The 18,849-nt window shown below is 50.1% G+C and overlaps 1 protein-coding gene across 1 annotated transcript in view; it reads left to right on the top strand.

Moving 5' to 3' along the window:
* The window catches only part of LOC138583228 (glucagon-like peptide 1 receptor), a 213,382-nt gene that overhangs the window by 162,359 nt on the left and 32,174 nt on the right, over positions 1-18,849 (top strand). The window contains exon 11 of the mRNA XM_069655285.1: positions 17,119-17,160. Coding sequence (XP_069511386.1) covers positions 17,119-17,160 — 42 coding nt within the window. The remainder of the gene's footprint in view (positions 1-17,118; positions 17,161-18,849) is intronic.

Raw genomic sequence — 18,849 nt, 5'->3', positions numbered from 1 at the left:
CTAAAGGAATGCAAAAGAGCAGTGGCCACCAGAGACAGGCGGGGGAGGGGTTGGGCGCCGTGGTGGAGGGGAGAGCGAAAAGGTATCACTGTTGGTAAAGCACTGGACTTTTCGGCACATTCAAATCTCAACCAAGAGTATCCTCCTCATGCCCGATTCTGCAAAAAGGCTCTAAATTGCCTAACGGAAACTTTTCTTGCAACAGTTGTATAAATTATATCTTATTTTTAAGTATATCAAAAGTGGAGTAATATCTCTGACAACGCTTAACGTGTACCATGGTTACCGTCATTTTGATGTCAAACTGCCCTTTTTTCCCCTTCCCAAATTTGACGCTTTTGAGCAGTTGCCAAAAAGACTACAAGAGAAACACTTGTGTATGAGTGCGATACAAACAAAATATCATATCATATCAAGAGTGCATGGAGGGAGAACACATCCTAGGAGAAAGACAGGACAGATGGGGGCACAGCATCTGCACCATGGGGCAGGATCTTACCTGCTACAGTGTTCCCTAAAGATATATTGGGCGCTGAAGCCCTTGCTGGCATTCATGGAAATAAATTACCACCTTTGACAATGTGGATCGGGTCACACTTTGGAGGGTGCTTGCCAATGCAGGTACTGAACAAGCTCTTCTTAACCTAAGCTACATCCCCTAAGCTACATCCTAGTGTCCTACCTAGTGAGTTATAATGGAGATGAGATGGAGTCAGGTGTATGACTCTATCCTTGGCACACTCTTTTCAGCCTGCAGCCGATTGAAGTAGATCCTTTTTTTTTCAAAATCGACTCCATATCTTCCCAGGCCAGTGGACTAGCGTCTCTTTTACTCTATGCGTATTAGTGGCCCGCTTGGCGAAAGCACTGCAAAGGCTTATTCACATCTACACTACATTTTTGGGAGGAAGCAACAAAGTCAAATACATATTGGGCACTGTATCGGACCCACACATGCCCCTTTGTAACTGCTATGCAAATGGTGAAGAACAGGAAAGGCGTGATCCGTTTGAGTACTTTGGCATCCGTTTAGCAGAATTACTCATTTCGGATGAAGCATATAGGAACACAGATGTAACAAAATATACGTGGGATAATTGGTTGAACCAACATAAACCTTATATAAGGCCAAAACATTAACAACAGCACTCTTTGAACGTGGATTGTTGGGGATTGCTAATAAAGAAATTCTAGTTGTAGAAGAAAATGCATTATTTCGCTGCATATCAGGAGTATCCCAAGGAATTTCAGTTGATCGGCTCCGCTCTGAGCTACAGCAAAATATATCATTGCTATGGTTACAGTAAACCATTCATTGCTGTGCACTAAGAGCTGCTTCTATATTCAGGCAGAACAAGCAGGGAAATTCTGCATGACATGTTAATCCACTCTACTGTTAAGAAAAGACCCTGGCTAAAGTACTTACCATCGACCTTAAGAATCTAATTTTATAGTTATTCGTAATTTGACGGTGGTGACCTGATATGTTTGCACTCGAGCGTAGCCAGATCCCAGCAGCCAAATGTGCAGGGTACAAGGCGGCATACACCTATGTACGCCGCATTTTTTCCCATCTCATTTGCACTCTGCTGTGCAAATGAGTAAGCACTGCCTAAACCCTAAACAGCACTGAATTGTTTTTGTCTGTACAACCTGATTGCGGCTAGTCCCCGTGCACACTTGATTGCTTACTGCAGCTCTCCGAGCCCCCCAAATGCTGCTGCGGCCCTACCTCCTGTGCCCCGATTGCTGCTGCCACATCACTGCCACCGCAGATAGAGGCAGCAATGTCAATGCTGTTTAGTGTCCTTGTTCTAGTCGCCAACAAGATCGAAGTGTCCCAGTGCTACGACACATGTGTAAGACCATGTGTCAAACGTTTTCACATGTTGATGTGCATGCTTGAATACAATGAGGATATTGAAAGGAAGCCCCCATGTGTCCCCCTTGTGGAGACGGCGGGCATCATGTAATGTGTCCACTTGTCAGAGCCCAACCCACCATAGAAAGAAGCATGCACTGGGAGGAGTTGCATGCAAGCCGCTATGGAAAGAAACATGCACTGGGAGGAGTGGTATGCAAGCGCCATAGAAAGGAGCTTGCACTGGGAGGAGTTGCAAGCAAGCCGTCATAGAAAGAAGCACGCACTGGGAGGAGTTGCATGCAAGCCACCATAGACAGAAGCATGCACTGGGAGGCCGCCATAGAAAGAAGCATGCACTGGGCTGAGTTGCAAGCAAGCCGCCATAGACAGAAGCATGCACTGGGAGGAGTTGCATGCAAGCCACCATAGACAGAAGCATGCACTGGGAGGCCGCCATAGAAAGAAGCATGCACTGGGCTGAGTTGCAAGCAAGCCGCCTTAGACAGAAGCATGCACTGGGAGGAGTTGCATGCATGCTGCCATAGAAAGAAGCATGCACTGGGAGAAGTTGCATGCAAGCCGCCATAGAAAGAAGCATGCACTGGGAGGAGTTGCAGGCAAGCCGCCATAGAAAGAAGCATGCACTGGGAGGAGTTGCATGCAAGCGGCCATAGAAAGAAGCATGCACTGGGAGGAGTGGTATGCAAGCGCCATAGAAAGGAGCTTGCACTGGGAGGAGTTGCAAGCAAGCCATCATAGAAAGAAGCACGCACTGGGAGGAGTTGCATGCAAGCCATCATAGACAGAAGCATGCACTGGGAGGCCGCCATAGAAAGAAGCATGCACTGGGCTGAGTTGCAAGCAAGCCGCCATAGACAGAAGCATGCACTGGGAGGAGTTGCAAGCAAGCCGCCATATAAAGAAGCATGCACTGGGAGGAGTTGCAAGCAATCCGCTATATAAAGAAGCATGCACTGGGAGGGGTTGCAAGCAAGCCGCCATAGAAAGAAGCATGCACTGGGAGGAGTTGCATGCAAGACGCCATAGAAAGAAGCATGGACTGGGAGGAATTGCAAGCAAGCCGCCATAGAAAGAAGCATGGACTGGGAGGAGTTGCAAGAAAGCCACCATAGGAAGAAGCATGCACTGGGAGGAGTTGCAAGCAAGCAGCCATAAAAAAGCACACACTGGGAGGAGTTGCATGCAAGCCACCATAGACAGAAGCATGCACTGGTAGGAGTTACAAGCACTCCGCCATAGAAAGAAGCATGCACTGGGAGGAGTGGTATGCAAGCGCCATAGAAAGGAGCTTGCACTGGGAGGAGTTGCAAGCAAGCCGTCATAGAAAGAAGCACGCACTGGGAGGAGTTGCATGCAAGCCATCATAGACAGAAGCATGCACTGGGAGGCCGCCATAGAAAGAAGCATGCACTGGGCTGAGTTGCAAGCAAGCCGCCATAGACAGAAGCATGCACTGGGAGGAGTTGCAAGCAAGCCGCCATATAAAGAAGCATGCACTGGGAGGAGTTGCAAGCAATCCGCTATATAAAGAAGCATGCACTGGGAGGGGTTGCAAGCAAGCCGCCATAGAAAGAAGCATGCACTGGGAGGAGTTGCATGCAAGACGCCATAGAAAGAAGCATGGACTGGGAGGAATTGCAAGCAAGCCGCCATAGAAAGAAGCATGGACTGGGAGGAGTTGCAAGAAAGCCACCATAGGAAGAAGCATGCACTGGGAGGAGTTGCAAGCAAGCAGCCATAAAAAAGCACACACTGGGAGGAGTTGCATGCAAGCCACCATAGACAGAAGCATGCACTGGTAGGAGTTACAAGCACTCCGCCATAGAAAGAAGCATGCACTGGGAGGAGTTGCAAGCAAGCCACCATAGACAGAAGCATGCACTGGGAGGAGTTGCAAGCACTCCGCCATAGACAGAAGCATGCACTGGGAGGAGTTGCAAGCAAGCCGCCATAGAAAGAAGCATGCACTTGGAGGAGTTGCAAGCAATCCGCCATAGAAAGAAGCATGCGCTGGGAGGAGTTGCAAGCAAGTCTCCATAGGAAGAAGCATGCACTGGGAGGAGTTGCAAGCAAGCCGCCATAGGAAGAAGCATACACTGGGAGGAGTTGCAAGCAAGCCGCTATTGAAAGAATTATGCACTGGGAGGAGTTGCATGCAAGCGGCGATAGAAAGAAGCATGCACTGGGAGGAGTGGTATGCAAGCGCCACAACCAAGAACGTTGTAAGTACCCTTGAGCAGCAACCGGAGATACACGTCAGAGGTATTGTCAAACTAACCAATCTATTAACCATTCTCCCCCTTTTATGGAGTTGCAAGCAAGCCGCCATAGAAAGAAGCATGCACTTGGAGGAGTTGCAAGCAATCCGCCATAGAAAGAATCATGCGCTGGGAGGAGTTGCAAGCAAGTCTCCATAGGAAGAAGCATGCACTGGGAGGAGTTGCAAGCAAGCCGCCATAGGAAGAAGCATACACTGGGAGGAGTTGCAAGCAAGCCGCTATTGAAAGAATCATGCACTGGGAGGAGTTGCAAGCAAGCCGCCATAGGAAGAAGCATGCACTGGGAGGAGTTGCAAGCAAGCCGCCATAGGAAGAAGCATACACTGGGAGGAGTTGCAAGCAAGCCGCTATTGAAAGAATTATGCACTGGGAGGAGTTGCAAGCAAGCCGCCATAGGAAGAAGCATGCACTGGGAGGAGTTGCAAGCAAGCAGCCATAGGAAGAAGTATACACTGGGAGGAGTTGCAAGCAAGCCGCTATTGAAAGAATCATGCACTGGGAGGAATTGCAAGCAAGCCGCCATAGGAAGAAGCATGCACTGGGAGGAGTTGCAAGCAAACCGCCATAGGAAGAAGCATACACTGGGAGGAGTTGCAAGCAAGCCGCTATTGAAAGAATCATGCACTGGGAGGAGTTGCAAGCAAGCTGCCATAGGAAGAAACATGCACTGGGAGGAGTTGCAAGCAAGCCACCATAGGAAGAAGCATACACTGGGAGGAGTTGCAAGCAAGCTGCCATAGGAAGAAGCATACACTGGGAGGAGTTGCAAGCAAGCTGCCATAGGAAGAAGCATACACTGGGAGGAGTTGCAAGCAAGCTGCTATTGAAAGAATCATGCACTGGGAGGAATTGCAAGCAAGCCGCCATAGGAAGAAGCATGCACTGGGAGGAGTTGCAAGCAAGCCGCCATAGGAAGAAGCATACACTGGGAGGAGTTGCAAGCAAGCCGCTATTGAAAGAATTATGCACTGGGAGGAGTTGCAAGCAAGCCGCCATAGGAAGAAGCATGCACTGGGAGGAGTTGCAAGCAAGCAGCCATAGGAAGAAGTATACACTGGGAGGAGTTGCAAGCAAGCCGCTATTGAAAGAATCATGCACTGGGAGGAATTGCAAGCAAGCCGCCATAGGAAGAAGCATGCACTGGGAGGAGTTGCAAGCAAACCGCCATAGGAAGAAGCATACACTGGGAGGAGTTGCAAGCAAGCCGCTATTGAAAGAATCATGCACTGGGAGGAGTTGCAAGCAAGCTGCCATAGGAAGAAACATGCACTGGGAGGAGTTGCAAGCAAGCTGCCATAGGAAGAAGCATACACTGGGAGGAGTTGCAAGCAAGCTGCTATTGAAAGAATCATGCACTGGGAGGAATTGCAAGCAAGCCGCCATAGGAAGACGCATGCACTGGGAGGAGTTGCAAGAGAGCGACCATAGGAAGGAGCATGCACCGGGAGAAGTTGCAAGCAAGCCACCATAGGAAGACGCATGCACTGGGAGGAGTTGCAAGCAAGCCACCATAGGAAGGAGCATGCACCGGGAGAAGTTGCAAGCAAGCCACCATAGGAAGACTTATGCACTGGGAGGAGTTCCTGTTCTACAATCACTATATAGCACTGGAGAGATGTTTCTTGATTCATTCTTTACCCACATTGGGCTTCAGGTAATGCCGCCTGGCCTATTGCTGTTTAATGATCGCAAATTACCTGTGGGCAATGTGGGCCTTTTAGAAATGTGTCCCTGCTGCTGACAGAACTAGGTGTAACATAATGAAGCTGGTATGTACTGTGGGGCGATGGTCATTTTAACTTCTTCTTACCCTGCGAGACAAAAGACTAGATAATACAATTATCCATGTTAACAAGCTCTACTGCTAATTAAGTGGGAATGAGTGTGATGAAGTGCAAACTAGTATATTTACTTGCTGTGTTTCGACTTTTGACATGTGCAGTACTTTAGCATGTTCTGTTTTATTGACCTAGAAAGTGGAGGCTTTGAACATGTTGAACTTGTTGAATGCATGCTTGCTTTGATGGGATTATTTCCAAATAAAGTTTGATTGATTGAATCGGGAGTGCACTGCCGCAGTGCTCTTTTGAGCACCCATTGTTATTCTGTAAATGCAAAACTGGAATGTGTAATGGGATGCTTATTGAAGGGTAAAGTGGCAAAGGCAGAGGATTGCATTTCTAGCACACAGGCAAGACAGTGCATGGTTATTCCCCTCATGTTAGACACCCCTTGGTTTTAGTGCCTATTTCTCTGTGCTCATAAGAACTGATGCTGTTAAACCAATAGGAGTGGAGTTTAACATCTCATAGTTATATTCCGTGCATCAACTCTGGTGACTAATATTAACAACAAAGTGTAAAGAATCTGTGCAATCACATAGTAACTGCTTGACAATTGTGTGTACATGACGTAAACTGCTGGTGTTCTGTGTAAAAGTGGAGAACAACACAGCTAAGAGCAAAGCACAGCATGTGGCCTGTTTATTGCCAACGGTTGTCTCTCTTAATGATGGACTTAGTTCCAAAATACAAAATAGAACTTGAGATCTCCCATCATTGTCATAAGCGATTTTTGGCAAAACGGCCTGCTTTACATGTTGAAAAGTGAACTTCTCACTCAAGGAGACGTGGCATCTGGTATTCATGGGCCACTAAAAGGCTGAGAGTGGTGAACACACTCTGCATGGGAGACCACAGCTTGATTCCATGTTCCAACTTAGCGCTTTTTACCTTCAGAAGCTCTAGTGTATACCATTAGCCCTGCATGTAAAATAGCTACTGGCACCGGATCTGCACTTTCTGGATTTGGAGTTCACTTATTCAACCCAAAAAGCTCTTGAAACAATCGTGTTTTGTTTGGGTAACGTGCGCCATCTTTAAGATGCCATAGGATTCCGGTCCAGCCTGCTTTTTCCAGTTATAAACCGAAAGTAAGTGCCAGAATGGAAAGCAAAAACGAGGACACTCCATCAGTGCCTTCAGATTGGAAAGGGATGGATTATGTTGGCAGGTACAGTACAGTGTACATGCTGTAGAAAAATCTGACTGCCACAGCACAAACCCATTTCTGGACCTGCAACCCCCACCCTCCTTATTCAAGCTATCTGTACAGTCTAACTAACATCAGACTCAGCGATTTTCAACCAAGTGTTTGCAGAGCACAATAGATGACTCTATCTGTACCTTTATTTCCTGTGACGAGAGGTCAGTAGAGTTCTGTGCTGGCTCAGCATCTGCCTTAATCGCAGAATATATGCTCTCGCAGACATGCTAGTGATCGGAATCATGCAGACCATCGTGAGGGATACTGGGAGAACCGGCGGTGTCTATTGGTTTGCATTGGGATGAGTGATATTAAGGTGGGAGTAAGGAGGGAGAACATCAGAAGCCTGTCCTCCTAAATGGGGATGATTGACATGTACAGCAGGGGCATCCCGCATCTGGGTGTATACAATACTGAAAACACTCATTGTGATGCTTAGTTATCCACTTCTGTGGGGGTACTTTCCCACTGGTCTGGTGGTAGATGGAGATCTCCATAGTTGGAAATCTCAGGAGTGATGAGCTATTTCAAGATATCTGGAATGGAACACCCAGCGCCTAAACTGGGGTTGGCATTCACCTCTAGGCTGATGATTGAAGGCATTGCAGGTACTCTAGGCATAGTACAGTACTTCAGATACAATAGGTGAAGTGGTCCATGAGCTGTAATGCACAGTGGATAACTGCACGGTTGTTTACAAAATGGGGTTCTTTAAATGGGGTAAAATGGGAAGAGGAGGGTTATACAAGCCGTGTACATGTCTGCAGTGTAATTTTTGCATAGAGCACCAGTTTAAGTGCAGCCATACAGGCTCAGTGCTTTAATCAAGGCCTATTGAAACGCTCAATAGAGAGAAATTCTGCATGTGGAAAAGGAAACAGTCCTTGCAATCGGCCAAAGATGTGATCGGAGGTTCCCATCCCCATATCAGTGGGACAGCCTCCCCTCACAGCACCCCAACATTTTAACAAATACAATTAAAAAAAGGTGTCCAGAACAGTAATGCACATTTTTAATAAACAGACAAGAGTTGGAATTTTCAGAAATGTAATGTCTAAGCAAATGGCAACAGGGTTGCAGTGAACCAATCCAAACCCTACATTAAAAAGGAAAGAAATTAAAGGGGGCTCAAACAGAAGTGCATAGTTCAAAAAAGAAGCACTTTTTGTATTCTGTAGTAATTAGATTGTGCCGCTGTTCGTGCAAAGGGAAATAAAACACAGTGTTGCAGTCAGGGGACTCTAAACATGTGCACTAGAATGCATGGATAGAGTGTTTCTAATGATCAAGTGTGATTGCACAGGCTGTGGCAGATCCTCTTGGCCAGCAAGCCATGTGGGCAAAGCCACCACGAAGCCTACATACGGTACAACCCAATGTTGCCCATGTATGCTTCTTTTGTTCTACAAAACAGAGGGGGGGACTGGGAACCTCTCTAGCAGCACGAACACAGCCCATTGACTTGTTCTTGGGTGGATGGCCACTGAGGAGTCGCAACCAAGTCTTTAGCTCACTATTTATCAATGGGCAAGCAAAGGGAACAGAAAAGGGGCCTATACCAAAAGGTGTTGGAGTAGCTGAGATGTGTGCTCCGCTAGCATGAGTGCACCTTATTTGGGGGCAAAGGTCCAAAGAAGTTTGCAAGCAAAGGCCTAACCATTAAGGCCATAAGAGCTATATAGGTTTATAGATATCCCCATGCGCTAGGCTTGGGGAAAACGCGCTCATGGTCAGCACGGGTTCCATCGGGCATCAAGCAGTGCGACAGTCTTATAAGGTACTTTCTAGGCCGGATGGTGATGATATTAAAGAAAGAAATCAGCCAGCGGTCACTCGCCGGTACCAAGAGTCTCACTGTGGGGCAAATGGTGCATTGCATTCTAGACAAAGTTATAAAGTCAATGAAAAGCACTGTAGGACATGGACAGTGTCCTGCTGGCGTCATGTGGCATCAGGAGTGAGAATGTCTTGCCGCTGTCGCCATCTGCGCAGTAGGACACCAGCAGTGCACTGTCAGCACTATGGGATGTCCTCTTCCTTCAGTAGTGGACAGTCCATGCAACAGGACACTGGCAGCGGGAGCTTCTTTATGGAGTGAAAAAAGTTTAAAAAGTCTTGATATGTTAAAATACACTGATGCCAAACAATCATTAGAATTGCTTTACATTTGACCGATGATTAAAAAGAAAATGTGGAAACAATTTGTTTGTGAACAAATATGATTACTCTTTTACTAGTCCTGGCAAACTATCAACCCTTGGATCACAAATTAAAAGAATTCTGGCTGACGTGACTGGCGCAGAGGCAAAGAACAGGCAAGTTCAGTTTAATGTGGTGAGAAACTCTGCAGCCGCCGTGGACAAAGCAAAAGCCGGCCCCTCTGTCTCCCTTCCAACCACCAACAACCTCTGGCATTCCACCATCCCGAGCCAGCCTCCCCACACTTCCCTCCCCAAACACCCAAACGAAAAGGACAAAGGAAACAACAACAAAAAAACAAGAAAATAAAGTAAGAATGAATGCAAAAGCAAGAAACAGCCAATTCACTGAACAAGACAGCATACCAACAATAGAAAATACCCTGGAACAAAGGGCCCATAGACTGCTACTCAGCAAGAGATCCTAACAGTGAGAGCTATCTGGCATAATACTTGTGCCGTACCGGCTCCTTCCTCACCCTCACCGCTCTGGCCATGCTCCCTCCGGCACCAACACGATCACTAGCATGACCCGCATCAGAAGCAATCATATTGTGCGTATCATACCTTTCATCTGCATCTGAGTCAGTCACGTAATGCACGGGGCTAGAGCTCTGCCGCCTCAACCAATCATCACCACCATAGGTATCCATCAACCTGGGACAATCCACCGCTGACCCAACATCTCTTACACCTCCCACAGAAACCACTGTATTCAAATGCCAAATTGAACCACTCTCACAGCGTTGGCCAACACTTCAAGAACTCTCTTGGCTTCTGGAAACTTCAACCTACCTCTACCCACATGTGTGCCCTTCCTGGTCTTCTTACCCAACCTGGCATCATGATTCTCTTTGTCTTCCAATGATCCACACGTATCTTCTTTCTCACACTCTCATCCTCCTTGCCACACCTACCACTTGCCACTCTGAGGACCCACGCAGGATTGAGACCTGTGTTGGCCTCTCCTCCTCTGATAATCCTGAAAGGTGACACCTATGTGACACTGTTGCAAGACACTCTGACGTGCCACAACAAATTCCTCACTGCTTGCTCGATCACGCCTACCACCACTCTGTTAAAACACTCAACCAAACCGTTTGACTGCAGTCTATATAGCCACTTAATTCCTCTCCTCACTGCATCATTCGCTATTTCCGCCCTCCTGAACTGTGTACCATTTTCACCCAACATCTCTGTTGGAGAACCCTCTCTCCTGAAGACTTGCTCCAGGGATTGTATAAATTCACCACTAGAAATCTGCTTATCCCATTTCACTTCAAGCCACTTAGAAAAGTGTTCAACCATGACAATCAAAAATCTACATTCTTTCCCCAAAGTTTCGTATGGTCCTAAAATGCCAATCGCAATTCGCGACCATGCCCCCTCCAGAAGGAGAAAAAGTGAAAAAATGTTGTCTATGGGCTTTCATTATCTAGTCACAATTGCAACACGCCCAACACTCCCTTACCACTCTCGCCACCAATACCTTTCTCTTAACTTTCACGTGGTACTCGTAACCCCTGAGTGCCCCTCATGAGCACTTACTTCCTTCACCAGGGCCCTGTCTGTTCTGTCATGAGTACAAGCTTCCTCCACCAGGGCCATGTCTGTGCTGTCAGGAGTACAAGCCTCCTCCACCAGGGCCCTGTCTGTGCTACCAGGACCACAAGCTTCCTTCACCAGGAGTACAAGCTTCCTCCACCAGGGCCATGTCTGTGCTGTCAGGAGTACAAGCTTCCTCCACCAAGGCCATGTTTGAGCTACCAGGAGCACAAGCTTCCTTCATCAGGAGTACAAGCTTCCTCCACCAGGGCCATGTCTGTGCTGTCAGGAGTACAAGCTTCCTCCACCAGGGCCATGTCTGTACTGTCAGGAATACAAGCTTCCTCCACCAGGGCCCTGTCTGTGCTGCCAGGAGCACAAGCTTCCTTCACCAGGGCCATGTCTGTACTGTCAGGAGTAAAAGATTCCTCCACCAGGGCCCTGTCTGTACTGTCAGGAGTACAAGCTTCCTCCACCAGGGCCCTGTCAGTGCTGTCATGAGTACAAACGTCCTCCACCAGGGCCATGTCTGTGCTGTCAGGAGTATAAGCCTCCTCCACCAGGGCCCTGTCTGTGCTACCAGGAGCACAAGCTTCCTTCACCAGGAGTACAAGCTTCCTCCACCAGGGCCATGTCTGTGCTGTCAGGAGTACAAGCTTCCTCCACCAGGGCCATGTCTGTACTGTCAGGAGTACAAGCTTCCTCCACCAGGGCCCTGTCTGTGCTGCCAGGAGCACAAGCTTCCTCCACCGGGGCCATGTCTGTACTGTCAGGAGTACAAGCTTCCTCCACCAGGACCATGTCTGTGCTGTCAGGAGTACAAGCCTCCTCCACCAGGGCCCTGTCTGTGCTACCAGGACCACAAGCTTCCTTCACCAGGAGTACAAGCTTCCTCCACCAGGGCCATGTCTGTGCTGTCAGGAGTACAAGCTTCCTCCACCAGGGCCATGTTTGAGCTACCAGGAGCACAAGATTCCTTCATCAGGAGTACAAGCTTCCTCCACCAGGGCCATGTCTGTTCTGTCAGGAGTACAAGCTTCCTCCACCAGGGCCATGTCTGTGCTGTCAGGAGTACAAGCTTCCTCCACCAAGGCCATGTCTGTGCTGTCAGGAGTACAAGCTTCCTCCACCAGGGCCATGTCTGTTCTGTCAGGAGTACAAGCTTCCTCCACCAGGGCCATGTCTGTGCTGTCAGGAGTACAAGCTTCCTCCACCAGGGCCATGTCTGTTCTACCAGGAGCACAAGCTTCCTTCACCAGGGTACAAGCTTCCTCCACCATGGCCCTGCCTGTTCTACCAGGAGCACAAGCTTCCTTCACCAGGGTACAAGCTTCCTCCATCACGGCCCTGTCAGTGCTGTCATGAGTACAAGCTTCCTCCACCAGGGCCATGTCTGTGCTGTCAGGAGTACAAGCTTCCTCCACCAGGGCCATGTCTGTGCTATCAGGAGTACAAGCCTCCTCCACCAGGGCCCTGTCTGTGCTACCAGGAGCACAAGCTTCCTTCACCAGGAGTACAAGCTTCCTCCACCAGGGCCATGTCTGTGCTGTCAGGAGTACAAGCTTCCTCCACCAGGGCCATGTCTCTACTGTCAGGAGTACAAGCTTCCTCCACCAGGGCCCTGTCTGTGCTGCCAGGAGCACAAGCTTCCTCCACCAGGGCCATGTCTGTACTGTCAGGAGTACAAGCTTCCTCCACCAGGGCCCTGTCTGTACTGTCAGGAGTACAAGTTTCCTCCACCAGGGCCCTGTCAGTGCTGTCATGAGTACAAGCTTCCTCCACCAGGGCCATGTCTGTGCTGTCAGGAGTACAAGCCTTCTCCACCAGGGCCCTGTCTGTGCTACCAGGAGCACAAGCTTCCTTCACCAGGAGTACAAGCTTCCTCCACCAGGGCCATGTCTGTGCTGTCAGGAGTACAAGCTTCCTCCACCAGGGCCATGTCTGTACTGTCAGGAGTACAAGCTTCCTCCACCAGGGCCCTGTCTGTGCTGCCAGGAGCACAAGCTTCCTCCACCGGGGCCATGTCTGTACTGTCAGGAGTACAAGCTTCCTCCACCAGGGCCCTGTCTGTACTGTCAGGAGTACAAGCTTCCTCCACCAGGGCCCTGTCAGTGCTGTCATGAGTACAAGCCTCCTCCACCAGGGCCCTGTCTGTGCTACCAGGAGCACAAACTTCCCTCACCAGGAGTACAAGCTTCCTCCACCAGGGCCATGTCTGTGCTACCAGGAGTACAAGCTTCCTCCACCAGGGCCATGTCTGTACTGTCAGGAGTACAAGCTTCCTCCACCAGGGCCATGTCTGTGCTGTCAGGAGTACAAGCTTCCTCCACCAGGGCCATGTTTGAGCTACCAGGAGCACAAGCTTCCTTCACCAGGAGTACAAGCTTACTCCACCAGGGCCATGTCTGTGCTACCAGGAGAACAACCTTCCTCCACCAGGGCCATGTCTGTGCTGTCGGGAGTACAAGCTTCCTCCACCAGGGCCATGTTTGAGCTGCCAGGAGCACAAACTTCCTTCACCAGGAGTACAAGCTTCCTCCACCAGGGCCATGTCTGTGCTACCAGGAGTACAAGCTTCCTCCACCAGGGCCATGTCTGTGCTGTGAGGAGTACAAGCTTCCTCCACCAGGGCCATGTCTGTACTGTCAGGAGTACAAGCTTCCTCCACCAGGGCCCTGTCTGTGCTGCCGGGAGCACAAGCTTCCTCCGCCAGGGCCATGTCTGTGCTGTCAGGAGTACAAGCTTCCTCCACCAGGGCCATGTCTGTGCTGTCAGGAGTACAAGCTTCCTCCACCAGGTCCCTGTCTGTGCTACCAGGAGCACAAGCTTCCTTCACCAGGAGTACAAGCTTCCACCACCAGGGCCATGTCTGTGCTACCAGGAGTAAAAGCTTCCTCCACCAGGGCCATGTCTATACTGTCAGGAGTACAAGCTTCCTCCACCAGGGCCATGTCTGTACTGTCAGGAGTACAAGCTTCCTCCACCAGGGCCATGTCTGTGCTGTCAGGAGTACAAGCTTCCTCCACCAGGGCCCTGTCTGTGCTGCCAGGAGCACAAGCTTCCTCCACCAGGACCATGTCTGTGCTGTCAGGAGTACAAGCTTCCTCCACCAGGGCCATGTCTGTGCTGTCAGGAGTACAAGCTTCCTCCACCAGGTCCCTGTCTGTGCTACCAGGAACACAAGCTTCCTTCACGAGGAGTACAAGCTTCCTCCACCAGGGCCATGTCTGTGCTACCAGGAGTACAAGCTTCCTCCACCAGGGCCATGTCTGTTCTGTCAGGAGTACAAGCTTCCTCCACCAGGGCCATGTCTGTGCTGTCAGGAGTACAAGCTTCCTCCACCAGGTCCCTGTCTGTGCTACCAGGAGCACAAGCTTCCTTCACCAGGAGTACAAGCTTCCTCCACCAGGGCCATGTCTCTGCTATCAGGAGTACAAGCTTCCTCCACCAGGGCCATGTCTGTGCTGTCAGGAGTACAAGCTTCCTCCACCAGGGCCATGTCTGTACTGTCAGGAGTACAAGCTTCCTCCACCAGGGCCATGTCTGTGCTATCAGGAGTACAAGCTTCCTCCACCAGGGCCATGTCTGTTCTGTCAGGAGTACAAGCTTCCTCCACCAAGGCCATGTCTGTGCTGTCAGGAGTACAAGCTTCCTCCACCAGGTCCCTGTCTGTGCTACCAGGAACACAAGCTTCCTTCACGAGGAGTACAAGCTTCCTCCACCAGGGCCATGTCTGTGCTACCAGGAGTACAAGCTTCCTCCACCAGGGCCATGTCTGTTCTGTCAGGAGTACAAGCTTCCTCCACCAGGGCCATGTCTGTTCTGTCAGGAGTACAAGCTTCCTCCACCAGGGCCATGTCTGTTCTGTCAGGAGTACAAGCTTCCTCCACCAGGGCCATGTCTGTGGTACCAGGAGTACAAGCTTCCTCCACCAGGGCCATGTCTGTTCGGTCAGGAGTACAAGCTTCCTCCACCAGGGCCATGTCTGTTCTGTCAGGAGTACAAGCTTCCTCCACCAGGTCCCTGTCTGTGCTACCAGGAGCACAAGCTTCCTTCACCAGGAGTACAAGCTTCCTCCACCAGGGCCATGTCTGTTCTGTCAGGAGTACAAGCTTCCTCCACCAGGGCCATGTCTGTGCTACCAGGAGTACAAGCTTCCTCCACCAGGGCCATGTCTGTTCTGTCAGGAGTACAAGCTTCCTCCACCAGGGCCATGTCTGTTCTGTCAGGAGTACAAGCTTCCTTCACCAGGAGTACAAGCTTCCTCCACCAGGGCCATGTCTGTTCTGTCAGGAGTACAAGCTTCCTCCACCAGGGCCATGTCTGTGCTGTCAGGAGTACAAGCTTCCTCCACCAGGTCCCTGTCTGTGCTACCAGGAGCACAAGCTTCCTTCACCAGGAGTACACGCTTCCTCCACCAGGGCCATGTCTGTGCTGTCAGGAGCACAAGCTTCCTCCACCAGGGCCATGTCTGTGCTGTCGGGAGTACAAGCTTCCTCCACCAGGGCCATGTCTGTGCTGTCAGGAGTACAAGCTTCCTCCACCAGGTCCCTGTCTGTGCTACCAGGAGCACAAGCTTCCTTCACCAGGAGTACAAGCTTCCTCCACCAGGGCCATGTCTCTGCTATCAGGAGTACAAGCTTCCTCCACCAGGGCCATGTCTGTGCTGTCAGGAGTACAAGCGAACTTCAGCAGTGGCTGGTCAGTGCTGTAGGGCCACAGCATTCAGGGCTCCCTTGTCTGTGCCATATGACCATAGCACTGCGTGCTTCAGGCGATGTGCCTTGACAGTGTGCACTTTCCACGGTATCCTGTCAGTGCTGGAGACTACTAGCACTGTGGGCTTTCACCAGTGTGAGCTTCCAATAGTCCCTAGACAATGACAGTACTACAGACGGCCAGCATTCCGAGCTTCCTTCACTAGTGTCCTGTTTGTGGTACACAACCATAGACGTGTGTGCCTCTAGCTTTGTGAGCCTCCAACTGTGCGTTTTCAGTGTGTGTTCCCAACAGTATGAGCTAGTCCAGTTGTACCATGTCAGTGTCATACAACTCCAACAGTGACCTTCCGTGCCACAGCACCCCAGCAGTGTGGGCTCCCCGTCTGTGCTATAGGACCCTGGGACTGTGTGCTTACAGCAGTGTGAGATTCCAACAGGGCATTGTCGTTGCCGCAGGACCTTAGCTTCGTGACAGCGCTGAGATTCCAAAAGTGCCTTGGCAGAGTTCCCCCAACCGTAGCTCCTACCTGTCAGTGCCCTAGAACTCCACCATTGTGAGCTTCCTCCAGCAGTGGCCGGTCAGTGCCATTGCACCCCAGCAGTGTAGGCTCCCCCGTCTGTGCTATAGGACCCTGGCACTGTGTGCTTACAGCAGTGTGAGATTCCAACAGCGCCTTGTCAGTGCCAAAGGATCCCAGAGCTGTGAGTTTTCTGCAGCATTGTCCCGCCTGTGCTGTAGGTCCCTAGCAGTGTGAGCTTCCAACAGCGCCTTGTAGATGCCACAGGACCTTAGCTGCGTGACACCCCTATGAGATTGCAATAGTGCCTTGACAAAGATCCGTAGCTCCTACCTGTCACTGCACTAGAATTCCACCAGTGTGCGCTACCTCCAGCAGTGGCCGGTCAGTGCCATTGCACCCCAGCAGTGTAGGCTCCCCCGTCTGTGCTATAGGACCCTGGCACTGTGTGCTTACAGCAGTGTGAGATTCCAACAGCGCCTTGTCAGTGCCAAAGGATCCCAGAGCTGTCAGTTTTCTGCAGCATTGTCCCGCCTGTGCTGTAGGTCCCTAGCAGTGTGAGCTACCTCCAGCACTGGCTGGGCAGTGCTGTAGGTCCCTAGCAGTGTGTGCTTCATGGAAGTTCCAACATTACCCTGACATTGTTCTGTGCTTCAGAGACGAGGCCTTTTCCAAAACGGTCACACTCCCGATTTTGGACAGAGGCCCGTACATTATTTTAACCTACAATGTTGATAATGTATATATATTTTTAATGTTTCTAACGCCTAAAATGTAGTCCAACGCATGTCAATGTCGAAGGTGTTGGAGGAGGGGTACTTGTTTGTAAATCGCCCTCATCCTGGTGCAAAATCTCCAACTTAATGGGCGCTGTAATGTTGGACTGCAGGTCCCTTCATGCCTGTCTCACTGTTCCTCTCTTTTCAGGGTTGCCTCCTGTCTCTTCTGTACTGTTTTGCTGCCAACGAGGTGAGTGCTGCCCATTTCATAAGCACACACAAGGTGTATATTCATTGATATCAAATGGAAGACGCAACATTACGTGTGGCCCAAACCAGGACCATTCTCTTCACGAGATCTTTCCAATTCACTCTGAAAAGTGCACACATTACATTGTCCCGTCGTCCTTGTAGTGTCTTCGCCAACCAATGGGATGCAGGGAAGTGCACGCATGCGCACTGAAGAGCCTGCGCAGCAGGCAGTTTGCCGTCCCAGCACAGTATGAATGCTGGAGTTATTGCACTGTGTGGAAACTGGGGTCCTGGCACAGTATGAATTCAGGAGCTCTTGCACAGTGTGGATTCTGGATCCCGCCACAGTATGAATGCTGGAGTTCTTGCACAGTGTGGATACTGGATCCCGCCACAGTATGAATGCTGGAGCTCTTGCACAGTGTGGATACTGGATCCCGGCACAGTATGAATGCTGGAGTTATTGCACTGTGTGGATACTGGGGTCCTGGCACAGTATGAATTCAGGAGTTCTTGCACAGTGTGGATACTGGATCCCGCCACAGTATGAATGCTGGAGTTCTTGCACAGTGTGGATACTGGAATTCTGGCACAGTATGAATGCTGGAGCTCTTGCACAGTGTGGATACTGGGGTCCTGGCACAGTATGAATTCAGGAGCTCTTGCACAGTGTGGATACTGGATCCCAGCACAGTATGAATGCTGGAGTTCTTGCACAGTGCGGATACTGGGATTCTGGCACAGTATGAATGCTGGAGTTCTTGCACAGTGTGGATACTGGGATTCTGGCACAGTATGAATGCTGGAGTTCTTGCACAGTGTGGATACTGAGATTTTGGCACAGTATGAATGCTGGAGCTCTTGCACAGTGTGGATACTGGGATCCTGGCACTGTATGAATTCAGGAGTTCTTGCACAGTGTGGATACTGGGATTCTGGCACAGTATGAATGCTGGAGTTCTTGCACAGTGTGCATACTGGGATTCTGGCACAGTATGAATGCTGGAGCTCTTGCACAGTGTGGATACTGGGATTCTGGCACACCATGAATGCTAGAGTTCTTGCACAGGGTGGATACTGGGATTCTGGCACAGTATAAATGTTTTTACCCTTCAGCAGTATAGATACTGGGTTGCCGGCACAGTATGAAGGCTGGCCTTCTTGTACAATGTGGATACTGGGGTCCCGCCAGAACAGTATGAATGCTGGTGCTCTTCAAGAGCCTAGAAGCGGGTCTCCTTGCACAGTATGAATGATCACTTTGCCCATTTTAGACAATGGTATCACCCTATGGTACAGTATGAATGCTGGGATCCCTGAATGTGTGGCGGCCGGTGTACCCGCACTCTGCTGCTTTACCTCTGGCTGCTGTAGAGCACTGTCTCTGTGAATACCCTGGGGCCTGTCCCCTGGGTACGATGCCTGTAATTTCCCTGTAGTTTAGTTCGTGAGATCGTGTCATCCATTCCTGGATTACTGTACCCCCACGTGACATAGAGAGTGACATAGATCTGTTGCAGAGGTGTGGACTGGTGCTGGTGGTTGCAAGGTGGGCTCTATAGAGTGCCATATGTGAGAGTGAGACTTTCCTCCCTAGAAGGAAAGACATTTTGACAAGATATGTGTTTGTTGTAGTAGCTGGTGAAACAGCAGGACAGCATGTTGCTGTACTAGGTGTATTTTGTCT

Source organism: Ambystoma mexicanum, chromosome 3q (genome assembly GCF_040938575.1).
Source record: "Ambystoma mexicanum isolate Mex_15411 chromosome 3q, UKY_AmexF1_1, whole genome shotgun sequence".
Lineage (NCBI taxonomy): Eukaryota > Metazoa > Chordata > Amphibia > Caudata > Ambystomatidae > Ambystoma > Ambystoma mexicanum.
This window is presented reverse-complemented; position numbering and strand designations above follow the sequence as displayed.